This window comes from Chlamydomonas reinhardtii, chromosome 1 (assembly GCF_000002595.2).
Source record: "Chlamydomonas reinhardtii strain CC-503 cw92 mt+ chromosome 1, whole genome shotgun sequence".
Classification (NCBI taxonomy): domain Eukaryota; kingdom Viridiplantae; phylum Chlorophyta; class Chlorophyceae; order Chlamydomonadales; family Chlamydomonadaceae; genus Chlamydomonas; species Chlamydomonas reinhardtii.
The window spans coordinates 6,462,350-6,472,784 of NC_057004.1; the positions used below are offsets into that span (position 1 = coordinate 6,462,350).

At 67.0% G+C, this 10,435-nt stretch overlaps 3 protein-coding genes across 3 annotated transcripts in view; 2 read left to right on the forward strand and 1 right to left on the reverse strand.

Annotated features, from left to right (window-relative positions):
• CHLRE_01g045903v5 (uncharacterized protein) overlaps window positions 1-2,233 on the reverse strand; it is a 6,146-nt gene extending 3,913 nt beyond the window's left edge. Inside the window, exons 1-3 of the mRNA XM_043058884.1 lie at window positions 1,957-2,233; window positions 824-1,024; window positions 468-548 (exon numbers count right to left, since the gene is read on the reverse strand). Of these exons, the coding sequence (XP_042928800.1) occupies window positions 468-548; window positions 824-1,024; window positions 1,957-2,112 (438 nt within the window). The 5' untranslated portion in view covers window positions 2,113-2,233. The remainder of the gene's footprint in view (window positions 1-467; window positions 549-823; window positions 1,025-1,956) is intronic.
• Window positions 2,234-2,776: 543 nt separating this feature from the next.
• CHLRE_01g045950v5 (uncharacterized protein) lies at window positions 2,777-5,009 on the forward strand. The gene is made up of 3 exons (XM_043058885.1): window positions 2,777-3,113; window positions 3,311-3,412; window positions 3,694-5,009. Exons 1-3 carry the CDS (start codon window positions 3,081-3,083, stop codon window positions 3,895-3,897), a joined length of 339 nt encoding a protein of 112 aa, XP_042928801.1. The 5' UTR covers window positions 2,777-3,080; the 3' UTR covers window positions 3,898-5,009.
• A 594-nt stretch (window positions 5,010-5,603) lies between these two features.
• Window positions 5,604-10,435, forward strand: part of CHLRE_01g046052v5 (uncharacterized protein) — a 10,242-nt gene continuing 5,410 nt past the window's right edge. The window contains exons 1-6 of the mRNA XM_043058886.1: window positions 5,604-5,928; window positions 6,006-6,090; window positions 6,220-6,554; window positions 6,775-7,595; window positions 7,964-8,062; window positions 8,339-10,394. Of these exons, the coding sequence (XP_042928802.1) occupies window positions 5,877-5,928; window positions 6,006-6,090; window positions 6,220-6,554; window positions 6,775-7,595; window positions 7,964-8,062; window positions 8,339-10,394 (3,448 nt within the window). The 5' untranslated portion in view covers window positions 5,604-5,876. The remainder of the gene's footprint in view (window positions 5,929-6,005; window positions 6,091-6,219; window positions 6,555-6,774; window positions 7,596-7,963; window positions 8,063-8,338; window positions 10,395-10,435) is intronic.

Sequence of the window (10,435 nt, forward strand, 5' to 3'; positions counted from 1 at the left end):
CCTCACCCCCTCTCACCCCCCCTCACCCCCTCTCACCCCCTCTCACCCCCTCTCACCCCCCCTCACCCCCCCTCACCCCCTCTCACCCCCTCTCACCCCCTCTCACCCCCTCTCACCCCCTCTCACCCCCTCTCACCCCCCCTCACCCCCCCTCACCCCCGCTCACCCCCTCTCACCCCCTCTCACCCCCTCTCACCCCCTCTCACCCCCTCTCACCCCCTCTCACCCCCTCTCATCCCCTCTCACCCCCCCTCACCCCCTCTCACCCCCCCTCACCCCCTCTCACCCCCTCTCACCCCCCCTCACCCCCTCTCACCCCCTCTCACCCCCTCTCACCCCCTCTCACCCCCTCTCACCCCCTCTCACCCCCTCTCACCCCCTCTCATCCCCTCTCACCCCCTCTCACCCCCTCTCATCCCCTCTCACCCCCCTCTCACCCCCTCTCATCCCCTCTCACCCCCTCTCACCAGCAGGGAGCCGCCGGAGTCAAACACACTGAAGGCCCAGAAGCGGCCCGCACGCAGCCCCTCCCACGCCACGAAACAGCTCTGTCGTACGAGGGCGGAGGGAGTGCAGGGCGGGGGGTGTTGTGAGGGGGGGGTGTTGCGGTGGTTGGGCGGCATGCGGCAATGCCGGCGTAGGCCGAGGGCTGGAGCGCATTAAGTAGCAAGCCGAAACCCGCCAGCAGTGCCACCACCACACGCGCACGGAGACGCCCCGGTGTGCGTGTCGAGCCTCTCCTGTGTGCTCCCCAAACACACACGCCCCCACCCCCGCCCCACCCTCTCAACCCCTCACCCCCACCCCTCACCCCCTCACCCACCAGCACGCTGATCTCGTCCCGCGGCGAGAAGGCCGTGTCCTTGGCGCTGCCGTACGCCGCCAGCCCCGTGCCGCGCAGCAGCACATACCGCAGCCCCCACTCCGCCGCCGGGCCCCCCAGCCCCAGCGCCCCCAGCAGCGGCAGCCCCCCCGCGCTCCATTTGTACAGGTACTCGCCGAGCCGGATGGAGCGGGCGGCCAGCTGTGAAGGCGGGGGAGAGGTTTGGGAAGTTGGGGTGAGGGGGTGAGGGGGTGAGGGGGTGATGGGAGCGAAATAAGAAAAAGGCAGGCGGATGGATGGAGCGGGCGGCCAGCTGTTGATTTTGGGGGGAGGGAGGGGGTGGAGGGGGGACAGGCCGCTGGAGCGGGCGAACAGCTATTTGGGGGGGAGGGGGAGGGGAGAGGGGGTGATGGGAGGGAGGAAAGGGGGGAGGAGGGGGTGGGGGTGGGGAGGGGCAGATCGGGAATGGAGGGGTGGGGGCGCGGTAGGCTTGCGGAATGGCGTGGGTGGTAAGCAATCGAGTCAGCAAGGGAGGAGGGTTGGGTTGGGGTGTGGGGTGGTGCGTGTGAGTGGTGCTGGGCGATTTGCAACATGCGTGCAGGTCAGGGGTGGGGGGCCCGCTGGGGGGCTTGGCGTCCAGGAGGGCGGAAGGCGAGGAGTCGCGTGCACGCCACGGCGTCAAAGTCAGCCGGCCTGACCCCGCCATACAAGGCAAGCTGGGGTCGCTAGCGCATTGTCATGACGAAACCCAGGAGAGTACGGTGGGAGTTGTGGGAAAGGGGCCTAAAACCCGTGTTGCTCGTCGCGGGACAGCTGGGAGCACACGTCGGGGTGTTGCACCACACGTTCTCGGTGCGGCACAAGCGTTCCTGGCAGTGTGCGCACGTCGTTTGATGCCCTCGTACACCACACACGTCTCATCATGCACCCGTTTGCGCGCAGAGGCAAAGCCGGAGCTGGGCCAAACAATCTTGCCTCGGGTGGGCGTTATGACTATGTCAAAATCCAAGCAACAGCATCAGCACCAGCCCGCATAAACTGTATTTCCATCTTAAGCTGTCATTTAGCATATTTGGAAGCTCGCTGGCCCGTTTCCCGGCACAAACATCTGCAATCGAGAGTGTGCTCCTCACCTGCTCCTTGAGCTGCTCATTTGCCACACGCAAAGTCTCGACTTCCTTCTGCAGCCGAATGAGCTCCTGTTTGTCCGCGGCTGGCTCCTGAGGGCTCGTCCGAGTGCCCGCACGAGCCCTCCGCCCCCCAAAGAAGGGGAGCGGGATATTCACCATAAGCTGAAAGCTTAGCAAATAATGTGTTGAATTGAGAGAATGCGCAGTTTGGGAACAGGGTTTCCTCGGTCCCGGGACAGACACAGACCGGCGCGCACTCCAAGATACAGACCGGCAGATTGCTTAATAACTATGTGTCCGTGTACTGTAGATTATAGGAAATATGCGGGTGGTGGTGGGGCTCGGGATTGAAACAGGGGGGCCCGCGGGGATGAACAGCCGAGATTGCCGGAAGGGCCCACCACGGCTAAGACACGGCAGCCCAATGCCAGCTTCGAGGAACGCGACACGTCCGCCGCGCCCACTGTCACCTTGAACTATGGTAGTTTCCAACGAATCAGCGAAACGCTGTGAGCTCCAGGTGCCCTGTTGGCGTTGGCGCTGCTCTCTGTCTCTGGGCATCGGCACACGGTGTCACGCACGGTGTGATCCTGCACTCACTCAACCCGGGGTGCCTCGGCCCCACCCCTAAAGCTAAGACGACAGTTCAGGCGACAAGAAGGGAGCTGAAGCTCGTTGCCTTTAGGTGTGCTCCCACCCAGCCTAAACTGCTGCCGTGACACAGCACGTCATCTTGGGGCCAAAACCCTGCTTCATCCGGGTGCCTCGAGGCGACGACGGCATATAGATACTTTGCTATTCTGCACGCCATAATAGCTCACTAAGTATACACTCGATAGAGGCCCCTTTCCATAGACGAGCTGTCGACGAGAGCTGACACATTTGCAACAACTTGTCATACAAGTCCGCGGCACGTTGTTTAGAAGCGCGTACTGATGCAGCGACGTGCAGTCACGGCGATGGGCACTCGCTCAGTGCCCCCACCGCCTCCAGTAGCCTGCACCGTGGATACCGGCTCTGAATGGGCGCAAGCAGAATTGAGCACATACTTCAAAAGCCATCCAGAGAAGCTTACACTGTTGCTTGATCGAATCTGTGTCCTGTTGCGAAACTGCTCGAATGGCGACATGGCCCCTTTTATTACTGAGATGGACACAATGGTGAGTGCGCCGGCGCGGCTAGGGCTGCCCAGTGCCCACCGACGCCCCGTCTCTGCTCGCTGGGCCTTGGGGAAGAGCGCGGAACGGAAACAGTCCGTAAGGTCCCGTACAGCCTCCCAGTCGCCGGTCTGGACCGTTCCCACACACCCCTGCATCACGAACTCTCAGTAACGCACGCGCACGCACACATGCCGTAGATCGAGACTTTGAATGAGGACATCGACGAGGAGCGGCGCGGCGTGGCGGGGCGCACCTCCCGCATGGCCGACTACTCGGACGTCACAAACGACTTCCTACACGTGAGAGCCCCGCTGCCCTGAGTCAGGGTTGGCACCTGCGTGACGCAACCCCCGCTGCCCGGTGCCGTTCTCGATGGCTGACAGCCGACTCGCGTGGTCGTGCTGAGGCTGCCGGGCTGAAGCACCGCCCTCGCGAGCGGAGAGCGGTGTGAGGTCAGGTGGCCGCCTATGCGTTGCTGCGGGCGCTTGTGAGGCGGCAGGTCCTGCGCTGCCCACACACTTACCAGTTACCGTGCTTGCACAGTTCGACACCACCGCCCAACCTTGGTCCCGCCCTGCAGTTCTTCCTGGACGGCGTGATGGACGCAATGGAGAAGGAGCAGTCAGGGCTCGGGACGGGGGCGGGGGCGGGCGGGCCGGCGCTGCAGCCCAGCCGTCGCGTGAGCGCGCCCATGGGCGGGAGCCTGCGTGCCAGCTCCGCCGCGCCGGCATCAGCAGGCGGCGGCAGCGGCCGGTTCGCCTCGGCCCGGCGGTCGCAGCAGTAGAGCACAACCACGCGTTGTGCATTGCGTGCAGAAAATAGTATCGTGGTAGAGAGCCGGTGTCGTGTGAGGGCGAGGCGTCTTTTATTTGGTAAAGGTTAGCGTGTGTAGGCAGGTCTGCGTGCGTGCTGCCGGAAATCGTTTGTATGGCGGAGCGCGCACACAAGCTTTGGTAGGCGAGAATACTTGCTAAGACTCCCGACGTTCTCCATTCATCCTGACACTGTGTTTTTGTGACGCTGGTGCCCGGACCACACATGAGTAAACTTGGCTTGTTGACTGATGGGCATGTGAGCCCAGTCTGTTGCTGTTTCGCTTGCGTTTGCTGGTTTGCTTCAGTGCATGTGCATAGGCCCCCAGATAGGCACGGATGTTGTGCCCTTCATCTGCATCTACGACTCCTGCGGCTTAATGACGATTGGGGCCGCAGCACTGCAGCTGTAGGTGGTGAAGGCGCGAGTCCCCCGGGCCGCTCAGGCGCTCAAGATACTCGAGGCTGTCGGCGTGGGGTTTGGTGGTGAGGCAAGGGGCGGGACGTTAACGCCCCCGAATGGGTGTATGTGACGCGAGTTCCGGCAGTTTAAGGAAGGCAGTCAAGGCGCCTATGGCATCTGAGGGCGTCATCGGTAGCATGACTGGTACACACGGGTCGACAGCGGACCGAGTACTGCATTGCGGTGGAATGGTGGATGCACTGCCTCGCTGGCAGACCTGCAGATGTTGCGGGAGCGCTGTTTCAAGTGCCGTTTGCCCGGCCACGAACCCAATCAACCCATGCAGCAGGGTGCGCTGCGGCGTGTGGGCGTGGCCCCAAGTGGTTGACCAGGGACAACCGCGGGTGCATGCAGGCAGGGTGACCAGCTCGCCCATATATTTCGTAATCTGTGATCAAGTATGGCAGTAGGCTTGTGAATTCGTCCATGCAGTCTGTAGAAGAATAGACGGTTGGCCCAGTGTGCGGTTCGATTTGTGGAGGTTCAGGCGAAGGATTAGCGCGAGGATTCAGACGAGACATGGCGTGTGCAGGTCGTCCCTCTGTTAAACGCATGGTAATCTGCGGCGGCCGTGTATCGGTCTGGGCTAGAGTTAGACCACAGCTGTAAGAACATGTGCGCACGCTCTTGCAGACTTGCAGAGCGGCACGGCTTCCGCCTCTCCACGAATCTGACGCCCGTCTAAACCCCGCATTGCTGACTGTCCCCCGCCTAGCCCGGCCTACGCGTTTGTCGCCTCTGCACCTAAGCTGTTAATGTTGGCAATCCAGGTATCGCGTGTAGTGGAAGGGCGAGTCATAGGAGGCGTTTACTTTCAAACCTTAAGGCGGAGGCGGCACCAAACGGCACCAGGGCCCAGGAAAGGCCTTTTGGAGCGCTGTCTTCCAGCGCCCTCTAGATCAAATGAGTACAACTTTGCTAGGGTATACTGCGAGGTATATGATGACCGGGAACTTTGCTCCTGTGCGTCCTCGAGCGCAGTCCGGTAGCGTGACATGCTCTGGACATGCTTGGTAGACACTGGTCCATTTTTGGGGCGCACGGACCAAGCGCAATGCCAATTCACGCCTTCAACTTGTGCCTGCTGCCTAATCCACCCAGCAATCCTGCAGCTTGAAGGAAATGGACGGCCGCTTCATGCAGGAGGACTGTTCGGAAACTCGATGAGGCCCTTCCAGGCCTCAGTTTGCAAATTTGAATTCAGTACTGTAACTATTCACTTATGATAAAGCATTTCCAGAACACCGCGCCGAACAACACGAGCACTCAAGGAGCTGCAGAGTTAGTTACATATTGAACATATGTGAACACATGCTTATCAGAGATAATTAATCACAACTAGGAAGCGTACACGCGTTGACCGGAGTGGCAGTGACTTTGCTGCGCTGTGGCGCGCGAAGGCGCGCCAAATGGATACTCGGTCATTTATGATACGATAGCAGTGCACAACAGCTCTTCGAAGGAGCAGCAGGCTCGAGGACTCTGAGAATGCCCTTCCGGGCCCTCTCCCTGTGCTCCTTCTGGCGTTGCCTGGGCGCTGGTACGTAAACGTGTGGCTATGAATATAAATTAAGGCTCAGCCAGTGACCCTGTCTGGGACCTTCGCTCGCGCTGCAGATGCGCGAGTCAGCGTGGACGGCGAACAAAGCCGGACGGCCAAGGCTGGCAAGGCCGTCTGCGCTGCAGACGCTAATGGCAAAGGGTAGGGTAGGGATGGAGGCGTACTGCAAGTCACGGCGACCCCAAGGCCAATATTGACTGCGCCACATGGACACACCATGCTCACCCCTCTGTCCCACAATCCTCCCCCCCCCCCCCCACACACACACAGCGCCCATGCTGAGCCTGATCTGGGTCACGACTCGGCGGCGTCGCACCTGGCCGGCGGGGGCCGCGGCGGCCAGGGCCAGGCCCATGGCTTGGCGCTGGCCGCGACCCTGCCCCACCAGGAGCGCACGCTGCGGGCCCTGCTGCAGAAGGCCAAGATGGTGCTGGCGCAGCAGAGCCAGCAGCAGCTGCCGCCACCTCCTCCGCCTGGACAGCTGTCAGCGGGGCAGCACCAGCAGCAGGGGGAGGGCGGCTTCGGCCTGACTCGGCACCTGGGGGACAGCGAGCTGGTCCGCATCAACACGCAGCTGCAGGAGGCCACAGCGGGCCTGAGGCCGGGTGGGTGGCCCAGGTGGCTGGTCTGGTGTGGTCTGGGATAAGGAAGGGAGGGGAAAGAGATCACGGTCGGGTGGCTGTCACAGCGTGTGGCGAATGCACGGCGCGTGCCGGTCGGGTGCACCGGAGGTGTGGCTGGCACCCGTCACCGGGCGCCTCCCCACCCCGACCCCTGAACCGAATCCAACCCGCCCTAACACGGCAACCCCCTCCCTCGCCACAGACACCCGCACGCTGCTGCGAGTGGAGCTGCTGCTGTGTGACGCGCGGCGCTGGCTGGCCGGCTGCCCGGGCGGCGCCAGCCCCGCCGCCGCCACGGCGCTGCTTTACGTGGCGGGCGAGGGGCTGGCGCGCGCGGAACACTGCGTGCGCTCCGCCGGCCAGGTCCGCTTCTGGCGGCCAGACGCCGTGGCGGCCTTCACCGCGCTGCTGCAGCTGTACGGCGACGTCATGACGCAGGCGGGCTGGGCGGCGGCGGCGGCGGCGGCGCAGCGGCAGGCGCAAGGACTGCAGGGGTTGCAGGGGCTGCAGGGGCAGGGGCAGCAGGGGAGAGTGGACTCGGCTCGGGAGCAGCAGGGGTCGGACCCGAGCGCCGGTCGCGCTCCGCAGCCCACCCCGCAGCCCACCCCGCAGCCCACCCCGCAGCCCACCCCGCAGCCTACTCCGCAGCCGCTGCCGCCGCAGCGGCACCCTCTGGTGTTCGCTGCTGCTGCGCTGCTGCTGCGGCCCGACTGGCTGGACCTGCTGATGGAGGTGCTACAGCTCCTGCACTTCAGCGCCGACTACGCCGCCGCCGCCGCCGCCGCCGGGCGCGGGCTGCAGGAGGGTCTGGCGGCGGCGCTGCAGCTGTGGGGCTTCCTGACGGGGCTGGTGCGCTTCGCGGCGGGGCCGGCGGAGGCGGCGGCGGCGGCGGCGCTGCCGGGCTGCATGCAGCGGCTGGGCGCGCTGCTGTCGCCGCCGGGGGGCGTGGCGCCTCGGCTGCTGGCGCTGCCGCTGCGTGAGGACACACTGGTGGCGCAGCTGCACGTGCTGTGGCTGCTGCAGGTGGGGGAGCGGGGGTCGTGTGGGGGGGTGGGGCTGTGTGGGAGGGTGGCTGGGCGGGTGGGGAGGGGCTGCGGTAGGGCTGTGTGGGGGGAAGAAGACAGATGCATGTGTGCAGGCGGTCAGAGCGGACCGGATGGCGGTATGGGTGCTGGTCAATGCGGGTTTGGGCACGTGGTGTATTCTGACGGCTGTGTTGCTCACCGCGCCACACACGTGCAGCGCCACTCGCCCACCACCTGCACCTCCGCGCCACCACCACCACCACCACCACCACCACCACCACCACCACCTCCATCTCCATCTCCATCCCTCCCCCCCCCGTGCCTCTATCCCTCCATCCCTCCCCCCCATCCGCGCCTCCCCTGCAGGTGCTGTACGACCTGCCTGACGTGCGGGTGCTGCACGACCCACTGCTGGCGGAGCACTACGTGGGCCTGCACCACAGCGCCATGACGGCCGCCTACGAGGCAAGTGTGTGTGTGTGTGTGTGTGTGTGTGTGTGTGTGTGTGTGTGTGTGTGTGTGTGTGTGTGTGTGTGTGTGTGTGTGTGTGTGTGTGTGTGTGTGTGTGTGTGTGTGTGTGTGTGTGTGTGTGTGTGGCGGGGGGGGCGGGGTTGGCTGGAGGGGTGGAGGGGTGTCCCGTGCATACTAGCATACCAGCATATTGCTTGCACCCCCTCTCCGCATCCACCGCCCTGCCCCGCCACCCACCGCCCCGCCCCGCTCCACCGCCGCCTTCACCAGGCCTCCGCCGCCGACCCCAAGTCCGCCTCCGCGGAGCTGTGCCGCATCCACGCCACCCTACTGCGCAGCCTGGCGCGGCACCCGGGGCAGCCGGTGCGCGCCGCCTTCCGCCGCTGCCGCACCGTGGAGTGGCTGCTGGAGCAGATGGGGCTGGAGAGCGCGCTGCTGCCGCAGGCGGCGGCGGAGGAAGAGGAGGACGCGGCGGGCGGAGGCGGAGGCGGAGGCGGTGGGGATGGGGATGGGGACGGGGGGTGTTCGGAATCGGAGCTGGAGAGCAGTGATGAGGGCGGGGAGGGGGACGGGGAGGGGTTGAGGAGCCCGTTGGGCTCGTCTGGCAGCAGGCCGCGCCGCAGCGGCGCGGAGACAGCGGCGGCCGCGGGCGAAGGCGGCACGGCGCGGGGTGCCGGCGCTGCAGGCGGCGGCGGCGCCGGAGGCGGCGCCGAGGGCGGCGGCAAGGACTTTGCGTTCACGTACGACCTGAATGAGGACGTGGAGCGGCTGATTGCGCTGGAGGACGCCCTGGGTAAAGAGGTGGCGCTGGAGGGGTTCGAGTACGACGACGAGGGAAGGCAGCTCATGGCAGCCAGCGAGGCGCGGCAGGCGGCGGCGGCGGTGGAAGCCGCGGCGGCGGCGGCGGCGGCGGGGACGCCGACGGCGGGCAGCGAGGGCTTGTTCAGCGCGCGGACGGACTTTAGCTCGACTGTGGGTGGCGGCACGACACACCGGGGAGGAGCAGGAGGAGGCGGTGGGGGGGCGGGGATACCTCGGCTGGTGCTGGCAGGCCTGCGCTGCGCCTCCGTGAGCAGCATGCACGCCGCCGGCTCGGTGCGGAGCATGGCTGGCGGCGGCGGCGGCAACTCCATCTCTGGCGCCGCCGGCGGGAGCTCGACTGCGGGGGGCCGGCGGCTGGGCAGCGGCACGGGGCGTGTCAGCCACGCGGACAGCCACTGGGGCGGCATCACCTCTACCATGGGGGGTGAGGAGGACGACGAGGACGATGATGATGACTGGGATGTGCCGCTGCCCGGCGGCGAGGCCGCCACGCCGACGCTGGACCCGGCGGCGGCGGCGGAGCGCATCGCGCGCTGGTCAACAACCATTGCCGAGGTGCCGCTGCCGGCGCCGCTGCCGGCGCCGTCGAGCAGCGACGCGCCGCCGCCGGGGGCGCCCAGCGTGTTGGCGGCGGCGGCGGCATACTCGGAGGTGGCGGGCGCAGCGGGCGGCGGCGCCGCCAGGAGCCTGCCGGGGTCGGGGCCCACAATGGGCTCCGTGGCCGGCGGCATCGGCACCGGCACGCAGCGCTCGGTCCGGTCCGACGGGCCGCGGACGGGCGCCGCAGGAGCTGCGGCGGCGGCAGCAGGCGGCGGCGGGGGCGCGGGCGGTACGGATCCCGGCGTGGCGCCGCCGCTGCCGGGCCTGCGGCCGCTGGGCAGCCTGCTAGCACTTGGCCCCCAGCAGCACCACCCGGGGCCCGCGGGGGAGCTGCACATCCTGGCGCCCTCGACCTCCCGACACGCGCTGCTGACCTCCGCCGCCGCCTCGCCGGCGGCGCCCGTGCCCGCCACCATAGCCGCCGCCGCCGCGGCGGCCGCCGCCGCAGGCGGCGGCGGCGGCGGCGTCAGCGGGCGCGCGCTGCCGCCGCTGTCACGGCCGGTGGTGCCGCCGCTGCGCTTCGCCGCCGCCGGCGACGGGCTGCCGCCGCTGGCGTCGACGTCGTCGCGGCAGCCGCCCGCCAGCAGCTCGCGAGCCATGATGCTGCTGTCAGCCTCCAACCGCGCCGTCGCCGTCGGCGGCGCTGGCAGCGGCGGCGGCGGCTGGCCCTCTGGCGGCGGCCCGCCGCCGGCGCCGGCGCCGCCGCCTGCCGACCCCGCCACCCGCCTGTCGCTGCAGTCGCTCACGTCCGTGCGGCTGCACGCTGCCGCCGAAGGCGGCACCGGCGGCGGTGGCGGCGGCGGCGCTGGCGCCCCGGCGCCGCTCATCCCGGCCCTCAACCTGTCCTCCCTGCGCCGCCGCGACGGCGGCGGCGGCGGGCCCTCCTCCTCCAGCGACACCGGCCGCACCGTGCCGCTGATCTCCATGATCCGAGCCAACCCCGGC